Source organism: Strigops habroptila, chromosome W (assembly GCF_004027225.2).
Source record: "Strigops habroptila isolate Jane chromosome W, bStrHab1.2.pri, whole genome shotgun sequence".
Classification (NCBI taxonomy): domain Eukaryota; kingdom Metazoa; phylum Chordata; class Aves; order Psittaciformes; family Psittacidae; genus Strigops; species Strigops habroptila.
Window position 1 is genome coordinate 28242075 of NC_044301.2, and position 27617 is coordinate 28269691.

The 27617-nt window shown below is 44.9% G+C and overlaps 1 protein-coding gene across 1 annotated transcript in view; it reads right to left on the reverse strand.

Moving 5' to 3' along the window:
• Positions 1–20145, reverse strand: part of LOC115618987 (junction-mediating and -regulatory protein-like) — a 99647-nt gene extending 79502 nt beyond the window's left edge. The window contains 2 exon segments of the mRNA XM_030511005.1: positions 19293–19977; positions 19979–20145. Of these exon segments, the coding sequence (XP_030366865.1) occupies positions 19293–19977; positions 19979–20145 (852 nt within the window).
• Between the last annotated feature and the right edge of the window lie 7472 nt (positions 20146–27617).

Sequence of the window (27617 nt, forward strand, 5' to 3'; positions counted from 1 at the left end):
AGGGGTTGACCTCTAGTCTCCCCTGGAGCTTTCTGCCAGAGCCTGCAGGTAGGACCATTCACCCCAGCTGCAGTATAGAGCACATTTTTCACATCTGGCCCAGCCCAGACTGGTCCAAGGGCTCCTGCATGAACTATCTCCCATTTAATTGGTTCAAAGGCTTCTTGTTGCTCAGGGCCCCATTTGAAATCATTCTTCTTCTGGGTCACATGATAGAGAGGGCTTACAATCAGACTGTAATTTGGGATGTGCATTCTCCAGAACCACACAACACCTAAGAAAGCTTGTGTTTCTTTCTTATTGGTTGGTGGAGACATTGCTGTTATCTTGATCGCATCTGTGGGGATCTGATGATGTCCATCTTGCCATTTTATTCCCCAAAACTGAATCTCCTGGGCAGGTCCCTTGACCTTACTCTGTTTTATGGCAAAACCGGCCTTCAGCAGGATTTGGATTATCTTCCTCCCTTTCTCAAAAACTTCTTCTGCTGTATCACCTCACACGATAATGTCATCAATGCATTGCAGGTGTTCTGGAGCTTGCCCCTGTTCCAGTGCAGTGTGGATCAGTCCATGGCAGATGGTAGGGCTGTTTCCACCCCTGGGGCAGTCAGTTCCAAGTGTACTGGACGCCCCTCCAAGTGAAAGCAAACTGTGGCCTGCATTCTGCTGCCAAAGGGATTGAGAAAAATGCATTGGCAATATCAGTTGTGGCATCCCACTTGGCTGCCTTTGACTCCAGTTCATATTGAAGTTCTAGCATGTCCGGTACGGCAGCACTCAATGGTGGTGTGACTTCGTTCAGGCCACAACAGTCTACTGTTAATCTCCACTCTCCATTAGACTTTTGCATTGGCCATATGGGGCTATTAAAGGGTGAGCGGGTCCTGCTGATCACTCCTTGGCTCTCCAGTCTACCGATCAGCTTATGGATGGGAATCAAGGAGTCTCAGGTTGGTGCGATACTGCCACCGGTGCACTGTTGTGGTCACAATTGGCACTTGTTTTTCTTCAACTTTCAGCAACCCCACAACAGAAGGATCCTCTGAGAGACCGGGCAAGGGGGACAGCTGCTTAATTTCCTATCTCTGCAAGGCAGCGATACCAAAAGCCCATCTATACCCTTTTGGGTCTTTGAAGTACCCTCTCCTGAGATAGTCTAGGACAAGGATGCATGGAGCCCCTGGACCAGTCACAATGGGGTGCTTTTGCCACTTCCTCCCAGTCAGGCTGATTTCAGCTTCCAGTACAGTCAACTCTTGGGATCCTCCTGTCACTCCAGAAATATAAATGGGTTCTACCCCTTGATACCTTGATGGCATCAAGGTACAATATGCACCAGTATCTACTAGAGCATTATACTCCTGTGGGACTGATGTGCCAGGCCATCTGATCCACACAGTCCAGTAAACCCCATTGTCCCTCTCCTCCACCTGGCTGGAGGCAGGGCCCGTCCAATAGTGATCACAAGATTGTCCTCTCATGTCTTGTAGAAAGGGATTAGTATTCCTTCTCACAGGAGCTGGAGTAAAATCACCTCTTCCACTCCATCTGGGAAACTGCTCACCAGAGACTGGAGCAGCAGCTTTCCTGAGAGGATCATCCTTGACCATTGTTCTCTTCTGTTCATGCACCCATTGCTCCAGAACTGAGGTAGGTTTTCCATCCCACTTTCTCATGTCTTCTCCGTGATACCGCAGGTAAAACCATAGGGTGGCCCGTGGCGTGTAACTCCTATATTTTCTCTCTCGAGCAGTAGGGCGTCTTCTGTTAATAGTTGAGACATGGGTTGGTACACGTGGGGAGCTGGATAGATCGGATAAATCGTCTCTCGATTGTTTGAACTCCTGGGACAGTTTTTCCACAGCTGAAATGATGGAAGGGGTGAGATTGTCTTTGAACTCTCGGAGTTGACGAACCAAGTCATCCACTGTTGGTGGTGTTCTGTCATTCCAGGTCATTGATGCCAGTGAGGGGGCATATAATGATGGTGCACTTCATGTACGTTTCTGCCACATGGGTCGTGTACTTCATCTGGATCTACAGATTTGTTCCTGGCATCCGGTATATTCATTATATACCTCCTAAGTATAGAGGTGATGACCACGCTGGGAACGCAAGCCAGACCAGTTTCATGATCAATGAGTCTATTGTATTACAAGTCATTACCATGAAGTACAGTGAAACAAGAACCTCAGCCCAGTCCCCCCAGCCAATAAACACTAAGACAGCAAATACTGGCTGTAATTAAGCTATGACTTGCTGAAACTCCAAGATCAAGCACAACAACTCTGAGAGCAAACAAATCAACATTGTGATGATTGACTATTAATCCAAAACAATGAATGCTTATCACAAATATGATTAGACACACTCTGGTCAGATCTGTCATTATCTCAACCCTTCGGGCCCCACGTTGGGCGCCACAAAGAACTGTCGTGGTTTAAGCCCAGCTGGTAACTCAGAAGCATGCAGCCACTCGCTCACTCCCCCCCTTCTTCCCCCCACTCCCGGAGGGATGGGAAGGAGAATCGGAAGAATTTAACTCCCACAGGTTGAGATAAGAACAGTCCAGTAACTAAGGTATAATACAAAACCGCTACTACCACCACTAATAATAATGATAAGGGAAATAACAAGGGGAGAGGATACAATTGCTCACCACCCGCTGACTGATACCCAGCCCGACCCAAGCAGAGATCTGGGCCTTCTGGTTAACTCTCCCCAGTTTATATACTGGGCATGACGTGCCATGGTATGGAATACCCCTTTGGGTAGTTTGGGTCAGGTGTCCTGTCTCTGCTTCCTCCCGGCTTCCCCTCCTCCCTGGCAAAGCATGAGACTGAGAAAGTCCTTGGTCGGAGTAAACATTACTTGGCAACAAGTAAAACATCGGTGTTATCAGCATTGTTCCCAGGCTGAAAGTCAAAAACACAGCACTGCACCAGCTACTAAGGAGGAGAAAAATGACTGCTATAGCTTAACCCAGGACATCTACAAAGGTTGCAAACCAGCTCAAAAGCACATTGAATTTATTTTGTCCTGGCAGATCAACACCATAAAATTGCTGCCTCACATTTCACTTGGGTTAAAAGTTACATGAGGGAAAGAAGAGTCTGAAGAATTATGAAAAATTCCAGTTTTGCAAGAGGAAAAACAACACAAATTATTACATGCATTTGAAATTATGGTTATGATATACAATGTTTAAGGGAATATAGAAGGGTCAAACTGTTCTCTCTCACTTTTTGGAACCAATGTGATTACAGTCTTTGCCAATACAGTGTGGTATGCAATGAAGAGTCCAGGCTGCTTTAATGCTACCAGTCCTAAATGGGCCACTGACATAGGAGACAGATGGTGCTAAGCCAGCTGTGTAGAGGACCTCTCCTACTTTGCTCTATAAAGCAGTCCAATAGAAGTTATCGTGTTCTGGACCAAAGTCAGCTGAAGCAATTTTATTTTAGTTGGCTGGCTTCAAGACAGTATTCAGACTATCAGATAACAGTAATGCTACCTCTAGCACAGAATCCACTAAATTGATAATGTCATAGGGCAAACCAGGCCCTCCATAGATGCACAGGTAGTTTATCTGTGTATGTTCCAATTTTCACACAGGTAGTACCTACACAATACACTATTAGAAGTATCAAAAATTCAGCTAAGACCTTTTAGTAAAGTGGAGACATTGGTTAATCTGGCCAAATGCCTAAACCAACCCGTTACCTTAAAACGGTGCAGTTTTCATGCTGTTAGCATAAAATATATGAACAATTTTTGTGGCATATGTTATGCCCCACTCACATTCTCAATACAGACATTTAGTGTTACTATTCATTTAACTTAACAGTCTTGGTATCATTCTTTTACTTTCACAACTATCAATGATACTACTTAAATAAGTTGGTGAAGGAGGGCAGAGTAATGTCCTATACAGGCCTGGCTAGCGCTATACCTATTGAAAGCTGCATTTATTTAAGAATCATGTTTCACAGATGTTACATTCTTCACAGCTAAATGAATCTGTATATTTTAGGGAACTATTATGCAGATAGACTCTAGTCAGCAGGAAACACATTTCTGTCAATTTAACAGTGCATATATTTCAACTATATAGTTCAGGCCTCCTGGAAGAGAGGGATATGTATCTCTTAAAATGCCTGTGGGCCAAACTAATCCATGGTGTATCTTCGCTGGGAGATGACACAGAATAGAATATTTTTCAGTTGGAAGGGAGCTACAACGATCATCTAATCCAACTGCCTGACCACTTCAGGGCAGACCAAAACTTAAAGCATGTTGTTAAGGGCATTGTCCAAATGCCTATTAAACTGCGACAGGCATGTGACATCGAACACCTCTCCAGGAAGCCTGTTCCAGTGTTTGACCACCCTCTTGGTAAACAAATGCTTCCTAATGTCTCATCTAAACCTCCTCTGATGCAGCTTTGAACCATTCCCATGCATCCTATCACTAGATACCAGGGAGAAGAGCTCAGCACCTCCCTCTCCACTTCCCCTCCTCAGGAAGCTGTAGAGAGCAATGAGGTCACCCCTCAGCCTCCTTCTCTCCAAGCTAGACAAATCCAGAATCCTTAGCCACTCCTCATAGGACATGCCTTCCAGCCCTTTCACCAGCTTTGTTGCCCCCTTCTGGATGCATTCAAGGACCTTCGCATCCTTCTTAAATTGTGGAGCCCAGAACTGCACACAGTACTCAAGGTGAGGCTGCACCAATACTAAATATAGTGGGATAATCACCTCTCTTGACTGGCTGGTTTGATGCACCCCAGGATGCGGTTTGCCCTCTTGGCTGTCAGGGCACACTGCTGACTCCTGTTGAGCCTGCTGTCAACCAGCACCCCCAGATCCCTTTCTGCAGGCCTGCTCTCCAGCCACTCCTCTCCCAATTTATACTTGTCTCAAGCATTACTCCATCCCAGGTGCAGAATCTGTCATTTGTTCTTGTCAAATTTCATGCCACCAATGATTGCCCAGTGCTATCTAGATCTCTCTGCAAGGCCTCTTGTCCCTTGAGAGAGTCAACAGCACCTCCCAGTTTGGGATCATCAGCAAACTTGCTAATGCTCCATTCAAATCCTGCATCATTGATAAAAATATTGATCAGAACTGGCCCTAGAATTGAGCCCTGAGGAACACTGCTGGTGACCAGCCACCAGCTGGATGTAGCCCCACTCACTGAAACACTTCGAGGCCTGCCCTTCAGCCAGTTCTTCACCCAGCACACAGTGAACCTGCTCATCCCACAGTCCAGAAGGATGCCGTGAAGGACAGTATCAAAAGCCTTACTAAAGTCCAGAAAAAACTACATCCACTGCCTTCCCTTCACCCACTAGGCAGGTGACCTTTTCATAGAAGGACATCAAATTAGTTAGACAGAACTTTACTTTTGTGAACCCATGTTGACTGTGCCTGATGATTGCATTGTTCTTTAAATGCCTTTCAGTAGCATCCAGTACGATGATCTCTATAATTTTTCCAGGAACCAAGGTTAGTCTAACAGGTCTGTAGTTTCCTGGGTCTTACACCTCACACCCTTCTTATAAACTGGAATAAGATTAGCTAGCTTCCAGTGAGCAAGAACCTCCCCAGACTCCCAAGACCTTTGGTAGAGGATCGAGAAGGGTCCTGCCATAACACATGCTAGCTCCTTCAGTACTCTGGGATTAATCCCATCAGGCCAATTGGACTTGTGAACATTCAGCCAACATAGCTGGTCCCTTACAATTTTACTTTCCACAAACAGAAAGTCACTGTTCCCACAGTCATGGTCCTCTGACTCAGAGGACCAGGCAGCCCAAGGTCTATCTGTAATACTGAAGACTGAGGCAAAAAAAAACTTTGAATGCCTCTGCTTTTTCTTCATCCCTATTAGTCAGGTGATCATCTTCAAGTATCAGTCCAATGTTTTCTTTAGACCTCTTCTTGGTAATAAACATATTTTAAAAAGCCCTTCTTGTTGTCCGACACAACACTGGCCAGTTTCAACACTAGTTCAGCTTTGGCCTTTCATGTCTTCTCCCCACATATACAAACCACAGTTCTGTAATCTTCCTGCAAAGCCTGACCTTGCTTCCAGAGATCATACCATTTCTTTTTCCTCTTGAGCTCCACAAGGAGTTCCCTGTTCAGCCATGCTGGTCTTCTGCCCTGCTTGCTTGACTTACGACACAGTGGAATTGCCTGATCCTGTGCTTCTAAAAAGTGGTTCTTAAAGACTGACCAGCACTTGTGGACTCCTAAGCCCTCAAAAGCAGATTCCAAGGGTACTCTTCTAAGTAGCTCCCCGAATAGCTTAAAGTTTGCTCTCCTGAAGTCCAGGGTTGCAACTCTGCTGACCTTTTTTTCCTCATTACACTGAAAGTTTTAAACTCAACCATTTCATGATCACTGTGGCCATGACAGCCGCCTACCATCAAGTCCCCCATGAGTCCTTCTGCATTCACAAATAGCAAGTCTAGGAGGGCATCTTTCCTAGTTGGCTCCCTGAGTACTTGTGTCAAGAAGTTATCATCTTCCACAAACTTCAAGAATTTCCTAGACCTGCTTGTCACAGAAGCATAATATTCCCAGTTGATGTCTGAGAAGTTGAAATCTCCCATAAGGACAAGGGCTACCGATCCAGAATTTTTTCCTAATTGCCTATAGAATAACTCATTGGTGCTTACATCCTGGCTGGGCAATCAGTAGTATATACCCACTACATCATCTCCTTTGCTTTCCATCCCTCTAATTATCACTAACTTTAAGGGGTGTACAACCAAACCTCTCCCTTACATACAGTGCAATTCTTCCACCTTGCCTGCCCTGCCTATCCCTCCTGAACAGCCTTTAGCCCTCCATCCCAGCACTCCAATCATGGGACTCATTCCACCAAGTCTCACTAATACCAATGACATCAGAGTTCTGGGAGCTGACCAATGCTTCTAGTTCATCCTGTTTGTTTTTCACTGTATGCATTGGTGTACAAGCATTTTGGATACGCTCCTGAGTCCTCCCTGCTCCCAGGAGCAATGTAAATGTTCCCACTAGCATTGACACCCTCAAGCAATGCCATGCCAAACCTTGGCTTACCAACAGGAGAACTGAAGGCATCCCCTTCCCCCATCAATTCTAGTTTAAAACTCTCTCAATCAGTCCCACCAGCTTACATCCAAAGATGTGTTTTCCCCATCAGGACAGGCGGATCCCGTCAGGCCCCAGCATACCTTGTCTCTCAAAGACTCTCCCATGGTTGTAAACCCCAAAGTTTTGGTGGAGGCACCAGTCCTGGAACCAGGTATTGATATCCTGAGTTTGCCTGTTACTTTTAAAGTCTACCCTAATTGCTGAGAGGATTGAGGTAAACACTACCTGTGCTCCCAAGTTTTTTAGCATTCTTCCCAGGGCTCCGAAATCTCTTTCAGACTTTTCGTTGTGTGCATCGGTACCCACACGAAAAAGCAGGAATAGATAGTAGTCTGAAGATTGTACTAAGCTCTTCAGCCTTGTGGTGACATCCCCAGGGAGGCAGCAAACTTCCCTGAAAAAAGGGTCTGGTCTGCAAACAGGTGCTTCCATTCCACACAGGAGGGAATCACCAGTGACCATAACATGCCATTGTTTCTTTTCCGCCCTGGTCCTCATGCATGTTTTGTTGTGAGGGATTGATCTTCTTGACCTTGACAGGACTGCTTGCATAGGTTCCTCCTCTACCTAATTATGCACTCAGCCTACCGTACCCAGTGCCTTGTACCAATTCTGTAAGGTTAAGGAGAGGTTTCTCTTACTGCTCTGTCCTGTAACCTTCTTCCACCCCTCCTTGTCCCTTATGATACTGCCTTCCTCCTGGCACAAAGCAGATCTTGGTCCTGCCTCCATAGTGGCCACACTGAGTTGGTTTCTATGCATCAGAAATGGCAGAGTACAGCTCCATAAATATATATGCTTCTCTGTTGCAATCAAGTGGGCTGATTGTTTTAGCCTGTTTAAAGGTCCCATGCTGCCAGGTGCAGGCTCTGCCCCTTGCTGTCTCATCCAATTGGCAGGTCTAGGATCAGGTGCTTGGAGAACATCGCCTTTCAGACAAGCCTCTCCTAGTCCGCATGTATCCCTCCTGTGTCCCCAGCTGCTGCTCCTCACACTGCTCCAGCATCTGTTGCAATCAGCTGGGCCAATATAACAAATATTTGACTTGGGTATTTAAAAAAAAAACAAAAACCAAAAAAACTTGTCCATAAAGCTTTAAAAGCATTACAGAGGACAGTGCAATTACGTGCAAGTTGCTCTCAGTTGGGAGCATTATCCAAAACTTGATTTAATCAATGAAGAGTCGAGTCTTTTCTTTCCTATTATTCCCAAAACTTTTGCTGTTGTTCCCATTTTGTGTATTTTATAAAAACATTGCAATATGACATTTTGTCATGGTTTAAGCCCAGCCCCGGTAACTCAGAACCACACAGCTGTTCACTCACACACACACACCCCCCAGACGGGATGGGGAGGAGAATCAAAAGAATGTAAATCCCACAGGTTGAGATAAGAACAATCCAATAACTAAGGTATAATACAAAACCACTACTGCTACCACCAATAATAATAATGATAAGGGAAATAACAAGGGGAGAGAACATAAAACTAAAAAGTGAAAGGGGAAAAAAAACCAAAACAAACAAAACCACAACAAACCACAAAACAAAACCAATAAACACAAGCGATGCACAGTACAATTGCTCACCACCCGCCGACCGGTACCCAGCCCAACCAGAACAGCAATCTACCCTTCCGGGTAACTCCCCCCAGTTTATATACTGGGCATGACATGCTGTGATATGGAATACCCCTTTAGCTACTTTGGGTCAGGTGTCCTGTCTGCTTCCTCCCAGCTTCCTGTGCCCCTCCTCAGTGGCAGAGCATGAGACACTGAAAAGTCCTCAATCAGAGTAAGCATTACTTAGCAACGACTAAAACATTGGTGTGTTATCAGCATTGTTCTCAGACTAAAGCCGAAACACAGCACTGCACCAGCTACTAGGAAGGAGAAAGATAACTGTTACAGCTGAACCCCAGACACGTTTTAACTAAAACAAGCCCTAACTAAAATTCTGTTTAACTAAAACAGAATACCCTATTCTCCTATGAATTTAGGTTCTCAGAAGCCTGATAGTATTACTTGCCATTTCCAGGAAAAAGTCTAAAGATTTTTAGTTAGAGAAGCATATTTAAGATCAAAGGTAAAACTAAAGATAGTTGTTTTCAGAGAGGAATACTGCAGATGGAGTAGATTTTAGATACTCCATCCTTTCCACTGAACAGGAGTCCCAAGTATAAAATATCAAATCCTGCTGAGACACTTGCAATGAGCTCCAGACAATGAATTCCAAAGAAGTAAAGCTCCAGAGTATATAAAATTTGGATGCAAAATTTTAGTAACTGAACTTTGACTGCAAGTTCTTATATTAGAACATGCTTAAAACTGCTTCTATTCTCTCTAAGTTATCTTTAAACAACAAAGAAATCTTGTTAAAAAAAAATACACTCCCACATGTCCTGGTAATGAGCAGGATTCTCAAGTACATAAAATCTGTACCATAGGCAAACTACATATATGTCCAGCATACAGCTAGACAAGTCCATAATACAATGGGTGAACACTTGGCTGACAGGTTGGGAGAAAATGGTTATAGCAAATGAGGTTACATCAGGCTGGCGACCAGTGGGGTTCCCCAGGGCTCAGTTCTAGGGTCAGTGTTCTTTAATGTTTTTAAAAATGATCTGGATGCAGGAGTTAAAAGTACATTAAGTAGGTTTCCTGTTGATACTACATTAGGAGGAGCCGTGGACTCCCTTGAGGGTAGAGAGGCCTTACAGAGAGATCTGGATAGACTAGAGAGCTGAGCAATCGCCAACCACATGAAATTTCACAAGAGACACTACTGGATTCTGCACCTGGGATGGGTTAATCCTAGTTATACATACAAATTGGTGAATGAGAGGCTGGAGAGCAGCCCCACTGTGGAATAATTACTGAATATGATTTAGAAATTAAACTTATATTTAAAAATGTAGCATTGCTCACACATAAAGGAAAAACGGACTTTCAGGGTAAGATGCAGCTGCACCTGGTATGCCAGGAATTCACTCCACAGCGGTTCCCGTGGCAACATTGCTTGACGGAGGATGGAGCAGAGCGGAGATTCTGCGGCCAAGCTCTGTCCCAACACCAGCAGAGATGGGAACTAGGTGGTACTTAAAACTGATAAGCTGCATACTTGCTGCCCTGAGCCAACGGCCTGTCATCTTTTGACAAAATGCTGTGCTTTGTGTGAACTTTGCTTCATTATAATGCATTTTAATATGAAAACACACCTCCACCTCCAATGCTACCTGCCTCCAAAGTGAGACCACCCCTCTTTGAGCATGCTCTTTGAATTTCTTGTGGTATATACCTTTAAAAGCGAAGCGAGAGTTTTACACCAATAGCAGTAAAGGTATGTATGACTAGAGTCACTCAAGCTCCACCTTGAAAGTGAAAAATAGTATAAAAATGACCCAAAAAGTGGGGGGCATTAGGGAAGACATCATCATCGATGAGTCGAGGAAGATTCCATCAGCAGATTACCCTTGACTCCTGGGACTGGTCGACAGGCTGGACCTTTCTTCCCCCCCATAGGGACGCCTTTGGGTAAGACTTGCACTGTATCCAGTGCTTCCCCGGGAAAATTAGAAATCTCTATATAGAGTTACTTTTTACTTTTATACTTTAAAGCCAGGCTGTATTATTCATAACTTTGTCACGCGGTTGTATACCTTATTATTTGCACGTGCTTTTGCAGACAGTGTATTTATCACCAGCAATCCATAAGAACCTGTATTTGTTGCTTTAATAAACTGCACTGTTTAAGTAGCTAATCGTAAATCTCTCATTGAACGCGACCAGCTCCCTCAGTGTGGCCGTGCTAGCTCGTGGGCATGATTAGACTGAAGGTGCAGTGCACTATTAGTGCATCCGGAATTGTGATTATTCAATATATTGAATGCGACCGGACTGATAGTGGTAAATTGGGCATCACTCAGAATCTAAGCCTAGCCACACCCAGCCCCTCTAATATCTGAGGACCAGCTGGAATGCAAGGGGGTTTATTTTCTGACAAATTGTCTTACCTTTTAACGCAACAGAAAATTGGCATAGTCGGCAGGATTGCCATGGATAAACTGCTGCAAAAATATGATTGTGCCCCTTCCCTGGCTGGGAAGGAGTGGGCCCAAAAATTTTGGAAGGATGAAGAGAAAGTGGTAGAACGTATTGAACAATGTCAGGCTTTACAAAAGATCAGAGTGGGAAAAGCTAAAAATGTTATTTGTGCAGTGTTAGGTGCCTGTTTATCTTGTGCGCAACAAGCAGCTAAAAATGCCCCTGCTCCTAATCTGATTTCTGCTGTAGAGTATGCAACTCTGAAATCAGAAAATGAGGTGCTGAAGTCATCATTAGCTTTTCATAAGGAGACAGGAGAAAAACTAGGAGCTCGAAATGATGAACTTGCGAGCGAATATGAAAAATTAGAAACTCGAAATAATCAACTCGCAAGAGAAAATGAAAAATTAAAAACTCAAAATGATGAACTTGTGAGCAAAAATGAAAAACTAGAAGTTCAAAATGATCAACTTATATCACAAGCTGATCAACTCAGGGGTGAAAATAAGATCTTAGGATCCCGAGTTGATTGACTGGTGAATCAAAATTATCAACTTAAATTACTACTGGAAAAGGTGAATGGGCTGTTGGATAAAATGCAACCTTCTGCTCCGGTCCAGCAGATTCGTAGGTTAACGCATTGCCCAGCTCAGACAGGAAATTTTTGGTCCGACAGTGATGATGATGAGGTGGAAGGGACCCTTGCTTTTCAATCGATTCCCTTACGACCTCTGGTTAAAACTGAGACTGCTGTTGATAGTGATGAGGAGGTCCACACTATTGTGCGTACCACTCCATGGTCACCAACAGAGTTAATGAAATTAAGGGAAAAATACTCAAGATGGGCAGGAGAGTCTGAGATGGAGTATCTGTGGTGAATCTCCCTTCAGGGAGGAGATATGATTATGTTAAATGAGGAAGAAGCAGGAGGTTTTTGGGGGCCCGGAGTATTTTTAACTACCTTGCCAGGAGATCGTCATTATTCCCTAACTGCTTGAGTTGCATACTGGGCAGGTGGTATGGACCCACGGGAGAGAGGGGAACCACTATCGATCCAAACCACAAACTACGCTGATCTAGCTGAGGCAGTACAGAAAGCAGCTTGTATACAAGCAATGTATAATAGAGATGAGTTGCGGAAATCCCCGATGTCAGCACCTATTGACCCAGATCGATTAAATCCTCTCATTCGTGGTTTCCCTAATTGCCTTAAAATGTTTGTAGTCAATATTCAGGACCGCATATGAGGTCAAGGTCGTAGGCGAGGCCAACAGGCTTACGTACTAACCTGGAACGAATTTGTACAAGAAGTAGACAAATACAGACCAAATGGGCTGGGTCAGTTCATTCAGAGAAAAAACCCCCGATCACACCCGAAGGGTTCTCCAAGTCTACACTCAAAATTCTAAATCTGACCAAACTCATACTCAAAATTTTAAATCTGATAGTTTTTCTACCCAAAACTCTAAATCTGATGGGAGGATTAAACCTAACAAGGAACAGAATGAATTGTGGCGTAAAGCCCTAGATCTGGGTATGCCTCAGCAATTCCTACACAGTATCTCTACAGAGGATCTCTGTATATTGGTCCGATCTCTACCTAGAAAGAATAACCCGGTAGGGGTTATTATAGGAATGTGACCGGACTGATAGTGGCAAATTGGGCATCACTCAGAATCTAAGCCTAGCTGCGCCCAGCCCCTCTAATATCTGCAGACCAGCTGGAACGCAAGGGGGTTTATTTTTGGCCAAATTGTCTTACCTTTTAATGCAACACCCACAGAAAGAGATCTGGGGGTTTGGTTGATGGCAAGTTCAACACGATTAAGCAGTGTGCCCGAGCAGCCAAAAGGGCCAACCAAGTCTCGGTGTGCCTCAAGCACATCATACCTAGTCAGTTGAGGGAGGCAATTGGCCCCCTCTACACTGCACTGGTACAGTCCCACCTCAAGTACTGTGTGCAGTTTTGGGGGCCTCAACAGAAGGAGGACATCACACTATTAGAGTGTGTCCAGAGGAGGGCAACCAAGATGGTGAAAGGACTCAAGGGCAAGACTTATGAGGAGCGGCTCAAGTCACCTGGCTTGTTCAGAGTTCAAGGAGTGTCTGGATGATGGTCTTAGTCATATGGTTTTAGGTAGTTCTGAGAGGAGCAGGGAGTTGGACTCAATCCTTATGGGTCCCTTCCAACTTGAGATATTCTACGATTCTACTTTTACAGGCATGGTCCTGTATTTGAATTTCACCTGTTGTGGTTGAAAGATCAAGCCTTGCCAGAACACTTTTTGTTTGCATGACTTCATTGCCATCAACATCCTTACCTATGTAGTATAAAAAGACCATTTGCATTATTCTAACAGGTGAATACCCCAGTAACAGACCAAAACCTGACTCTCCAGTACAGATCTAAAATATATTTTACCCTTGGGACAGAAATCATCTAAGTGAATACAAAAGATGGACACAGAGTTGGGATAGCATAAACAAATAAGGTAATACCACCCAGCATAAGAAGTGCTGGAATCAGCACTACATCTGTCTAACCTCTTAAGATTAAAAGAAGATACAAATAAGTTACATATTAAAATGAATTGGGAACCACACAGTTTATAAGTGGTACATAAAGCAATCATCCACCTACTGAGTGGATGAAAATGTTAAATTTTTTAAACCAGCTTTTTGAAGATAGGGAATTGAAGTATATGCCAATGCATAGCAAAGGTTATTGTCTGGTTTTGGGGGGGTATTTTCTGAATAGCTGTTTAGAGGAGCTAATTAATCAAATGTTCACATAAAACTCAAACAAGTTTACTGTTTGTTTTTTAGAGTAACTGCAAACACATGCACACACACAAAAAATATATATAGGGAAGTAAAACACGGGGTGTTTAAAACACAAGAACTAAAAAGGAACACTTTCATAAGATGTTTCATGCTGTCTTCTAGACCTGTGAAGAGCTGCTCATATCAAGTGAGCCACATTATTCCTCTTTAAACCCTAAGACAGTCTTTTACCTGCATGCAGAGATTCTGCATACCCAAGTACCTGAGTGCAGAGAGCACACTAGAGGGCTAAGACCAGCACACTGCAGATTGACAGTCTTGGCCTCCTTTCACTCATATCCGTTATCTTTGTTTACACTTAGGTTAACATCTCCTAGGACAGTAACAATTACCCACCAAAATGCACTACCTGTAATACAAGTCTGCAGAAAAGGAAAAGTACTGAACTACTGGGTAAGAAAAATTGCAATCTTTTAATGTAGCCAAGTGAGCCAAGACATTATTTCCATATATACATTATTACCAAACAATGCATCTTCTCTCCTCCCACACAAAATTCTTAATAGAAACCTCATCAGAACTGTATGCGTGTGTGTATATATATATATATATAAAACTTATTGGAATATCAAAAGGCTCAGGCTTAAAACTGCCAACTCTGACAACAATGTATGGCACACCAGATCTCTTCTGAAAGATCAAGAGGGAGATGACAATAATTAAAAGCCATGTGTCTCCTTTTCTGTAAGGGAGACAGATGTATGTGTAACATCATGGCAAAGTTGCTTTTATTTTAAGATAGTACTTCCCTGATCACCTTACTGTGCAATTTGGCTGTGCCACTCCCGAGTTACACTATCATGCCAAATGACTGCCCCAAAAAAAACAGGCATTTGCTTGAATTTCATATATTACTTGGAATAGCACAGCCACAAATAAGCTACAGAAATCATAGCAAACAAGGGCTAATTGTATAGGACTGCTCATTATATAGAGTGCTAGGCTTTTTTTTCTGCTGTTAGTTACAATGTAAATACTTATTTCTGTGTTCTGTAACTTCATTAATAGATGTGTTTGCCATATTTCAAAGTTTATATGGTATCCTGGGACTCCTTCCCTTTGGAAAGGGGCAATATAAAGATAAAATCACTAATGAATCGCTGTTCAGTTGGAACATGGTAACTGAATGAAAAGACTTCTAGGCAACACTTTACCCCAAAGGCTTGGCAAAGAGCTTTATTTTACTCACGTCCTAATGAGTTCTAAGTAACTTTTTCTGCAGGAGTCCAATGGGGGGGGGACTGGACGGGGGGACACACCACAAATCCAAACCCAGAAGACTGAGAACATACATAAGTATTCATGCTGTGCCATAAACTACATTAACTTTTGGTCCACGTACCCTCTTCTTCCATGCTTCTGAACTATGCTATTACTCTGGAAAACATATTCAAGAGCCTCAAAACTGACAACCATCCAGACAAAGTAATACTAGCATACAATGAAAACATTTACTTAGCAGGTATTATGACTCTACTCTTAAAACCCCTTTCTTTGTGTAAGCTTTGCAATGACAGGACACATAGGCCTAGCCAAACACCCACTCCACTAAAGAACAAATATTCTTCTACAAAACCAAAGGTGAAAATTTGATGGGGGAGGGAGGTATAATTAACTTCTGAATGAAGTTAACTGAAGGGAATCACAACATCAGCACTTCAGCACTGACTTAGTACTCTTATCAGTTTTACAATGCATTTGGCACAGTAGAAAATATTCTCAGATGTCCGATATTAATCTAATATTAAGACATTTAAAAGTCTAATTCAAAAGGGAGTAAAGCATTCTGACAATACCAGATTCAAAGCACTGGTAAAGGTGAATTTACTTTTTAAAGCAGAGATGACCTAATGGATTGCTTCTACTGAAAGGAGATCCCACTTCCCATCTCTCTTCCTTTTCTTCCAACTCAGTTCCTTGTTCCTTCTACTCTCAGGTGCACTCTTCTTCCTCCACTGTGCTGGCTTTGGTATTTCTCAGACCCTTCAACAAGCTAGCTTTCTACCAGATGCTCAGTTATTTCTGTAGTTTCTCTTGGACTAATTTACTGAGGTTTACTGAGTTGAATCAGCACACTGCAAGGACAGAAAAGCACAACAGGAAGGAACACAAAGCTGAAAACAGAAGGACAAAAAGAGATAGGATCCCTCCCTTTAAGCACCAGCAAGCTGATGAGCAACTCCCTTCAACAGCACAGCTGATGAGCCACCTTTAAACCTTGGACAACAGCTGATAGGCAACTCAAATGGCCCCCTCTCTGATTTCCCAAGGCTGGTAGAGTTCAATATGTTTTCAACCACTACAGCACTTTATATAATAGTGAAATGATGGAAAGCCAGGTATAAGGAGGAAACAGTATTATATATATTAAAAAAAAAAAAAAAAAAAAGGCATCCCAAAAGAAAGAATGCATTTACAGCCCACTTTGCCTAATTAAAGGCTTGATAAGATACCAATCATAGAATCATTTAGGTTGGAAAAGACCCTTAGGATCGAGTCCAACTGCAAACCCAACACTACCAAGTCCACCAGTAAACCATGTCCTTAAGTGCCACATCTACACATCTTTTAAATACGTCCAGGGATGGTGACTCAACCACTCCTCTGGGCAGCCCGTTCCAATGCCTGACAACCCTTTCAGTGAAGAAATTTTTCCTAATACCTAGTCTAAACCTCCCCTGGCACAACTTGAGGCCATTTCCTCTCATCCCATCACTTGTTACTTGGGAAGAGAGACCAACACCCACCTCGCTCCATCCTCCTTTCAGGTAGTTGTAGAGAGTAATAAGGTCTCCCATCAGCCTCCTTTTCTTCAGACTAAGCAATCCCAGTTCCCTCAGCTGTTCCTCATAGGACTTGTTCTCTAGACCCTTCACCAGTTTTGTTGCTCTTTTTTGGACACGCTCCAGCAGCTCAATCTCTCTTGTAGTGAGGGGCCCAAAACTGAACACAGTGTTCGAGGTGCAGCCTCACCAGCGCCAAGTACAAAGGGACAATCACTAGTACTGCCAGCCACTATTTCTGCTACAAGCCAGAATGGTATTTGCCTTCTCGGCTACCTGGGCACACTACCAGCTCATATGGACTGTCGACCAACACCCCCAAGTCTTTTTCTGCCAGGCAGCTTCCCAGCCACTCTTCCCCAAGCCTGTAGCACTGCATGGAGTTCTTGTGACCCAAGTGCAAGACCTGGCACTTGGCCTTGTTGAACCTCACAATTGGCCACAGCCCATAGATATGGCCTGTCCAAATCCCTCTGCAGAGCCTTTTGATCCTCAAAATCAACACTGCCACCCAACTTGGTGTCATCTGCAGACTTACTGAGAGTGCATGCAATCCCCTCAGCCAGATCACTGATAAAAGATATTAAACAGAACTAACCCCAATACCGAGCCCTGGGGAACACAATTTGTGACCAGCTGCCAACTTGATTTAATTCCATTTGCCACAACTCTTTGAGCCTGGCCACCCAGCCAGTTTTTTTTACCCAGCAAAGAGTACACCTATCCAAGCCATGAGCAGCCAGTTTCTCCAGAAGAATGCTGTAGGAAAGAAACATCAAGAAACTCCTGAAATCCCATATCATGCAGACTATTTTTCCTCCAAGTCTAACAGCAAATACTGTATAAATGGCAAGCTATTAAATCACTTTCATAACAGCACATTTCAGAAGAGAGCAATTTAAATTAGTATCAGGCGAACACAGATTTGTCATCTGTGGTGTTACCTGTTTGGGTTGGTTTTGTTCCTGTTTTCATAGGGAAATGAAGGGTGGAAAGGATACACAGATTAAATATTATGGAGAAATAAAATCCATGCATGATAAAGCAGCAGAACAAAACACAACTGAAATAATACATGCAATTCACATATTAATTCAACTCTTCTACAGTTGTTCCAATATTGCAAGAAGTTTGTGATTTTTTTGACTCCATCCACATAGGGATTTTTTACCAAATTATACTACTCTGAATCAACAAAAGAGCACAGTGTAAAATTATGATGTCTGGTGATTATAAGCAAATATCACACTACTGAAGGCTGAAAAATTTGAACTCTGAAACCACAGTGCTATATGTAGAAAAATTCTAAACTCTCAGAAACTTCTAAAACTGATCTAAAGATTTTATCCCTCAAGTCTGTTTTTAATTTTCTTAAACCAGATATAAAGCACAGTGTTATTTAAGGATGTTTGTTTTGTCAGGTCTTTTTTTTTTAAAAAAAAGCCCTAATCTAAATAGTTCTACTTTAAGCATGAAGTTACACTAGAAAACCCGCAGAGGTTCCTTGTAACATCATAATCTATGATTCTAAGATACTGAAAAATCTTTATAATACCCTCTCCCCTGAAGTAGCTGAAAACAAGCCATGATGCAATGCTGTTATGCAAAAAGTTGTGCTGCTACTTCTCGTTTTAAATGACCTGTGTGTAAGTCATCACAAACAAATGCTAAATGATTATTTTAAACAACATTTTTCAAAGGAAAAGAAACATCCAGTTTCCTCACACCAATATCATACCTTTTTTTTCCCAAAAGAAGGTCGTTTAACTATTTGTCTACAAATGCACTTTGAAAACTACTATAATGCAAGTATAAAACAAACAACAATATTCAGTATCACTTCAGAAAGCAGAGGTACTCAATTTACTTTCAGAAACAATGAAAAAGGTTGAGATAGTCTACGATCCTATTTAGAAGATAATCTCTACTGCTAAAGCAACAGGCTCAACATCCCACAATGCAACCTTATTCTTCCAACTCCTATTTTGCAGACAGCATTCCGTATCGGGTTTAAGTGCAAGGTGGGGGGGACGACTACAGAGGGGGCTTCTGTGAAAAGATGCCAAAAGCTTCCCCTGTGTCTGCTAGAACCAGTTCCAGCCAGCTCCAAGATGGACCAGCTGCTGGCCAAGGCTGAGCCAATCAGCAATGGTGGTAGCACCTCTGAGATACCATGGGGGGGGGGAGAAATGTACTGAGCCACACTTAGAGGACTAGGGAAATCTGCGTCTTAAATTTTGGCCCTAGAGACAGACCTTGGAAATGTTAAGCCTCGTTTTCTTACTTTGATTCTCAAAGTACTTTGGGTTTTTTTTTGTTTAAACTAGACAATTTTTGTTTGTGGTGTTTTTGTCCCATGGATCGATCAATTCTTCAAAAGTAGAGGTGAGCAGATAGAACAACTAAAGATGATGTCCAGTAAGGAAAAGGCAATAGTAAGGGGGAAGATATCTGGACCACACAGTAGCCTCACCTCCTGGATTCTCCTGCAGGCCCACTGCAGCACCTCCTCGTACCCCTTTCGTCGCAGCTCACTTAGGCTCTCGTAATACTCTTCGGGGTCGTCAGTCTCAGTGAAGAGCACCTGTGAAAGAATCTTCCAGCCACAGATATCCAAGCTATGGAGCAAGTAAACTTGCAGTTTGTAGCAGAGAGCGTCCATCTCCTGCTCGGATAGCTCCGGAGCGCTGAAGAGCACCATCCACACGCCCGAAGACTCCTCGGGGAAGGCAGGTAGGTAAGGTTCCAGCTCCGAGTTCACCAAGCACAGCTGCTGGTGGACAGCCCGCAAGTCTTGGAAGGAGAAGAGGCCGGCCCAGCTGCACTCCTCCCCCACGGGCTCTGCGTCGGGAGCGGCCGACTCGGCTGCATGCAGCGGCGAGGGCGGCAGCGACGAGGCAACCTTCTCCTCCTTCCCCAGCACTTCTATCTTTTCTTCAGCGACACCTGCCACCTCCGGACCCCGCAACGGCCTTCAGGCTGGGCTGCTCTTGGCGCGCAGTGGGCTCTGCGACAGCGCCTCGGCTATCGCACCCCGCTCAGAGCCCCGCAGCCCCACCTCGGCACGGAAATGTGAGGAGCCGCGTGCCAGGCCGGAGCCCGGGCCGCTGCTCAGCATAGGGATGCCGGCCTTGGGGGCGGCTCTGTCCTCCGAGCTGGCGGGGCCACTGTGCCTTGCGGTTGTGGCAAGCGATAGCAAACTTGCCCTCAATCTCATTCCAGGCCATGATGAAGACGAATTTTTGCTTCTCCCGCTCCTGGAAGGCGTGAGGTCTCACGGCCACCCAGTCGGCCTCCAGCGTTTCCTCCAGAGCGAAGTCAGACATGGCGCTGAGCGGCTTCTCCACACACACCACCCCCCACCCCCCCCGTCTCATCCACCGCCTTCGCCTGCCTAGCCACGCGCCAGCCGGCAACAGCTCTCCGCAGCCCCACCTCACTGCCCACCATCAGCCATCCTCGCGACAGGATCTTTGTCGTGGTTTAAGCCCAGCCGGTAACTCAGAACCACGCAGCCGTTCACTCACTCCCCCCTTTCCCCACCCCTCTGCTCCTGGAGGGATGGAGAGGAGAATTGAAAGAATGTAAATCCCACGGGTTGAGATAAGAACAGTCCAATAACTAAAGTATAATACGAAATTACTACTAATAATAATAATGATAAAGGGAATAACAAGGGGAGAGAATATCAAACTAAAAAGGGAAAAGAAAAAAAAACAACCAATAAACAAGTGATGCACAATACAATTGCTCACCACCTGCCGACCAATACCCAGCCCGACCTGAACAGCGATCTACCCTTCGGGGTAACTCCCCCCAGTTTATATACTGAGCATGACATGCTGTGATATGGAATACCCCTTTGGCTACTTTGGGTCAGGTGTCCTGTCTCTGCTTCCTCCTGGCTTCCCGTGCCCCTCCTCAGTGGCAGAGCATGAGACACTGAAAAGTCCTTAATCAGAATAAGCATTACTTAGCAACAACTAAACCACTGGTATGTTATCAGCATTGTTCTCAGACTAAAGCCGAAACACAGCACTGCACCAGCTACTAGTAAGGAGAAAAATAACTGTTACAGCTGAACCCGGGACAATCCCGACCGAGGCTGCAGAGATGAGGAGGGAAGACATTGCGAATCACTTCCTCTTTGCTCGGTGCTTGCCGCGCGACCGCTGTCGGGAAACCCCGCCGCTGTCGCCTCTGATCATCAACCTGCCGCCACGGCGGATAATATCTGGTGCCCTAACTTCACACGCATTACGCAAGGCAGAATCTGTTTACAAGTGGCGGTGGCGGTGCGGCAATTCAGCGCCAGCCCCGCCCCATTGGTTATCGCCTCGATTTCCCCGGTGGAGGTAGGTGGGCGGTGCCTGACACCTCGCCCCGCCCCTTCTCCACCGGCCACGCCCGCGATCTCCCGCCCTCCCTTCTCCCTGTCCCGTGGTGGGCGGGGGAAAGGGTGATGCCCCGCCCCTTCCTTCAGGGATGTTCGGCTGCCGCAAATTGAGTGCTAGGAAGGGCGTATGCCGGGCCGCAGCCTATAGGGGACTGGGAGGTTCCACGGAAGGCGAAGGAGTTGGGGCTGCTGCCATCTGATTTCCCCTGGGGTCAAATGAGCGGCGGCCGCCCGGCGGAAGTGAACAGTTCAGGGTGAAATCTGCCACCCCTGTCGTACTTGCGTCGTGACTCCCGGGGGCAGGCTGGGGGGTGCAACCTCTACTTCGGACAGCTTATGAGGCAGTGCTAGCTTTGCCTGCCGCGGTTCTGGCCTTAACTCCCTATCAGCCCATCATCTCAGTGGGGCCTGTTGGTCTCTGCAGCCCTGCATAGCAGCTCCCCCGACTATTCTTCAACGTGCAGCTAGTGCTTTCTAGGGCCTCTGCCCTCAAGCTGCCAGAGGGTTTATGTATGGAGGTTTGCAAAGGTGACAAATCCACTCACAGGGAAATTATACGTGCAGAGGATTTGTTTCATCTTTTCCTGTTCCCTAAAGCGGTTTTCTGCATGGTTACAGGAAAGGATGTGGTGCTTCAGCAGCTTGTTTTAGTTGTATGACTTCATTCTGACTAGAGGTTGAACCAAAGTATTTAAAAATTAATTAATGCCTAATGTCATGCCATGCAGCAGAAATTTACAATTGTGGTTAGGCTGCAAAATAGCTCAGCATCTGTGATGAGACCTGGAGATGAGGGCATGGTCTAAAATAGCTGTTTGGGGCAATTCTGTAGTTTTATAACTGAGGTTAAATGATTGCACTGAGACATGGCATTTTATGCTCACGTTGACCTGTCCTACTTAAGAACTGGCAATGCCTGAAGTGCTCTTGGAGGTTTCCAAGTGTATTTCAGAGCACATAGGTTACAGTAAGCCAGCATAGACAACTCCTATAAGCATGTTGGAAAGGAATGATTAATCACCTGTGATTCTAAAGCCAATGATCTGTTTCTTGGTGCTCCATTTCTGTTGGTCTTCCATTTCTTGTATAAATTTAAAAAAAAATATTTCTTAGTATAATGATTCTGAAATACTTGCATCACAAATAAGATCAGTAGACAATATGCATTGTCCCATCTGTGATATTGTTGTTCTGTTCCAAATTAGAGGAAGCACTGGGGAAATAAAACATTCTCAATTGAGTTTGCCAGAGAAGCAGAGTGAGCAATAGCTTTTTTTCTAAAGTTACTATATTGACTAGCATCCTGTCCTCGGAAGCTAAAGTATTTGAGGAGAGCCTCTGGCAATCTAAACATTCTCTGGTCATTGTGGCAGGTACACCCAACCTGACAAAATCCTGAGAAAGCTTCCCCCCACAGACAAAAGCCTGGGAGAGCTTCCTGCATACGCAGTTGTCGTCCCACCCACATGGTGGCAGTTGGTGGGTGCAGGGGCAAGGAAGTTGGGGTCCTGAGATAATGGGGGGGCTACATGACCATATTTGACCACAGGTCAGATTTGAATAGGGTATAAAAGGAACCCTGCCAGAGAGCCATTTTGAGTTGGTCCTCCTCAGAGCAGCGGGTTTGCAGTTGGGGACTCTTCCCTTGGGTCGGGACACCATCCAAGGCAACTCCTTGAGGTCGAGAGCCCTCCCTCCCTTTTTGATCATTGGCCATAAAGTTTAAGGTTCAGCAGTGTAGTGATGAATCCATGTGACATCCCAAATCTGGAGTTAATGTTGGTGGTGCTTTAATTGAGTTTGAACAATAAATTTCATTTTGCATGTATTTATTGGTTCCATGACAGTCATTAACAAAGCAACCTTGTATAATCAGGAGAATCATGATTATGTCTTTTATTATTAATACCCAAAGTCACAGCTGTTAGAAAAAAAGAAGGAAGTTATGGCTCAGCAGCCAGAGGAATGACTATACCTGTGTTCCAAAGGTGATGTATGCTATACATCTCAGAGAACAACATTCTTTCCTATTACCATAAATTTAGGCATCAGATCAAAGCAATCCTAGGCCAGTTGGCCCCTCCAGTGCTTTGGAATTTCACTCCTAAACAAATGCGGAATCTGGAAAAATTATCAGAACACTTAGACAAGATGTGCTGTTATCCTGGCAAAACCAGAGAGGGACAACTCGCTGCAACATGCTGGGGCTTGGCCTACGCCTACAGAGCCCTGTTCTGTAAGGAGCAGGAAAAAGATGTCTCTGGATCTGATGGCAAAGCAACAGACAATGCAGCTACTCGAACCCCAATCACAGCAGCTACATCAACCCCAGTGACAAGCACAGCAGCTACTCAAACCCCGACAGCAACAGACAATGCAGCTACTCCAACTCCAAGCACAGCAGCTACACCAACCCCAGTGACAAGCACAGCAGCTACTCAAACCCTAACAGGAACAGACAATGCAGCTACTCAACCCCAAGCACAGCAGCTACCCCAACTCCAGCAACAAGCACAGCAGCTACTCAAACCCTGACAACAGGTACTGCAGCCACTCCAACCCCAGTGAAAGACATTGCAGCTGAACCAAAGGATCAATCCATGCCAGTATCAATTGCCCCTATAAGCAAGAGGAAAAGCAAACGAAGGGCATGAAAAACAGCTCATACAGTGAAGGAAGAGGAAGATTCAGAGTGTGAACTACAGGGGGCGACATCTGAAGAAGAGGAATTAGTACAGGAATCAGAGGAAGAGGAAGAGATAACTTCTTGATCCCTGACCTTGACTGAACTGCAGAATATGCGAAAAGATTTCAGCCGTCTTCCAGGTGAGCACATCATCACCTGGTTGCTCCGATGCTGGGACAATGGGTCCAACAGTCACAAACTAGAAGGTAGGGAAGCCAAGCAGCTGGGATCATTTGCTAGGGAAGGGGGGTGACAAAGCAATTGCAAAAGAGAAATGAGTCCTCAGCTTCGGGGGGTGGCTCTTGGCAGGATGCTGACAGACTGGTTGGTCACAAGGGTCTTGGCTTTCCTGGGGCACTGATAGACAGATCAAACACTAGGGGTCAAGAAAATCTGTCCCATCCCCCGTCCCCCCCCTCACATGACAAAGAGGATGTGGAATTATTGGTTGGGCCAAAAGGTAGAACAGGGGAACGAGAGCAGGGGGCAGATTCAGATGAGGAGGAAAGTCACAGTGCTGGAAGTGACAGTTTTAGCCCTGAACAAGGAGAGGTGCTCCCCTAAGTATTCAAGCTCCCTTACGCCAGGGAGTAGGGGCAGAGGGACCCGTGACTATCAAGGTGCTGTTTTCTGTGTCAGATTTACGAGCCTGGAAAGAGTTAGCCAAGACCTATACGGAAGATTCTGAGAAAGTATCTAAGGTACTGGAGAGGATTATTAGAACGCAAGATCCAAATTGGAATGATTTACAAGTAATACTGGATACATTGGTAGCATGTGATGAGAGAAGTATAGTGCTGGCAAAAGCAAGGGAGGAGGCAGAAAGGATCCATGCTCAGCGGGCCCAGCAGGGGTCAGTGGACGACCACTTTCCCTCCATAGACCCTAAGTGGGATCCAAATGTCCAGGCCCAGCGGGATTTATTAACCAGGTACTGACGGTTGACTTGGTTTGCAATGAAACATGCAATTCCTAAAGCAAAGAATTGTTCAAAATTATATCAAGTAGAACAGAGTAAAGAGGAATCTCTGTCTGCCTTTTATGAAAGACTTATGGCAACGGCTAGGAAGTATACTGATTTGGACCCCAAAAAAGAAGACGATGCAGTGCAATTATCTCATATTTTTATTGGACAGTCAAATCCACACATTAAACGCAAGCTGCAAAATCTGGAAGGGAATGATTCTCGGTCTCTCAATAAACTGCTGGAGACAGCCTGGAAAGTATAATAACAAAGGGGAAGTCAAAAGGGAGAAGGAAAAGAAGGAAAAAGATTTCAGCCATCTTCCAGGGGAGCACATCATCACCTGGATGCTCCAGTGCTGGGACAATGGGGTCAAGAGTTTCAAATTAGAGGGTAAGGAAGCAAAGCAGCTGGGATCACTTGCTAGGGAAGGGGGAATTGACAAAGTGATTGTAAAAGAGAAAAGAATCCTCAGCCTCTGGAGGCGGCTCTTAGCAGCTGTGAAAGAAAGGTATCCCTCTCAGGAAGATGTTATATGTTGCCCAGGCAAGTAGACCATGATAAAGAAAGGCCTCCAGTACCTGAGGGAATTAGCCATTCTAGAGACAATTTATCCTAAGTCAGATAACAAGGAAACATGCATAGATCCAGATGAAGTCGAATGTACAAGACCCAGAAATACTGTCCCAGGAGTTCCAGCAATTGAGAGACAATATATCCAGCTCCCGACGTGTACCGACCCATGGCTCAGCTATTAACAGAAGGTGCCTAATTGCCCGAGAGGGAAGATATAGAAGGTACATGCCACAGGGCACCCTATGGTTTTACCTGTGGGATCATGGAGAAGGCATGAGAAAGTGGGATGGAAAACCTACCTCAGCTCTAGAGGAACGGGTACATGAATTGCAAGGAAAACCAACAGTGAATGGGGATCCTCCCAGGAAACTTGCTGCTCAAGTCTCTGGTGGGCAGTTTCCCAGATGGAGTGGAAGAGCTGATTTTAATCTGACTCCTATGAAAAGGAATTCTAATCCCTTGTACAAAAAGTAAGTGGAGAATCTTATGATCACTATTAGAGGGGCCCTGCCTCCAGCCGGGTGGAGGAGAGGGACAATCGGGTTTACTGGACTGTGTGGATCAGGTGGCCTGGCACATCAGTCCCAGGGGAGTATAAGGCTCTAGTAGATACCGGTACAGAGTGTACCCTGATGCCATCAAGCTATCAAGGGGTGGAACCCATTTGTATTTCTGGAGTGACAGGAGGATCCCAACAGCTGACTGTACTGGAGGCTGAAATCAGCCTGACTGGGAAGGAGTGTCTAAAGCACCCCATTGTGACTGGTCCAAAGGCTCCATGCATCCTTGTCCTAGACTATCTCAGGAGAGGGTACTTCAAAGACCCAAAAGGGTACCGATGGGCTTTTGGTATAGCTGCCTTGGAGATGCAGGAAATTAAGCAGCTGTCCACCTTGCCTGGTCTCTCAGAGGATCCTTCTGTTGTGGGGTCGAAGAACAAGTGCCAATCGTGACCACGACAGTGCACCGGAGTGTGAGACAAAAAAATGATTGTATATTGGAAAATGTGGGACCTGAGCATGACCTAAATGGTATGGAATAAGGGGTGGAAACTGTCCTGTTTTCAGCTGTAACAGTTATTTATTTTTCCTTCCTAGTAGCTGGTGCAGTGCTGTGTTTTGGCTTTAGTCTGAGAGCAATGCTGATAACACACTGATGTTTTAGTTGTTGCCAGGTAACACCCTGATCAAGGACTTTTCAGTCTCTCATGCTCTGCCAGGGAGGAGGGGCACAGGAAGCCGGGAGAGAGAAGAGACAGGACACCTGACCTAAACTAGCCAAAGGGGTATTCCATACCATGGCACATCATGCTTGGTATATAAACTGGGGGGAGTTACCTGGAAGGGACCCGATCGCTTCTCAGGTTGGGCTGGGTATCAGTCAGTGGGTGGTGAGCAATTGTATTGCGCATCACTTGTGGTTTTTTTTTTCCTTTTCCCTTTTAGTTTTATATTCTCTCCCCTTGTTATTTCCCTTTTTATTATTATTAGCAGTAGTATGGTTATATTGTATTGTACTTTAGTTATTAGAATCATAGAATCAACTAGGTTGGAAAAGACTTTTAAGATCATCAAGTCCAACCTTCACCCCAGGACTGCCAAGTCCACCACTAAACCATGTCACTAAGGGCCTCATCTACATGGTTTTTGAACACTTCCAGGGATGGTGATTCCACCACTTCCCTGGGAAGCCTGTTACAATACCTGATCACCCTCTCTCTGAAGAAATTTTTCCTAATATCCAATCTAACCCTCCCCTGGTGCAGCTTGAGGACATTACCTTTTCTTCTATCACTTGTTATTTGGGAAAAGAGACCGACCCCCACCTCACTCCATCCAACTTTCAGGCAGTTGTAGAGAGCGATATGGTCCCCCCTGAGCCTTCTCTTCTCCAGACTAAACAACCCCAGTTCCCTCAGACGTTTCTCATGAGATGTGCTCTAGGACCTTCACCAGCTTCGTTGCCCTTCTCTGGACCCGCTCCAGCAACTCAATATCTACCTCGTAGTGAGGGGCCCAGAACTGAACACAATATTCAAGGTGCGCCCTCACCAGTGCTGAGTACAGGGGGATTATTACTTCCCTAGTCCTGCTGGCCACACTATTTCTGATACAGGCCAGGATCCCATTGGCCTTCTTGTCTGCCTGGGGACACAGCTGGCTCATGTTCAGCCAGC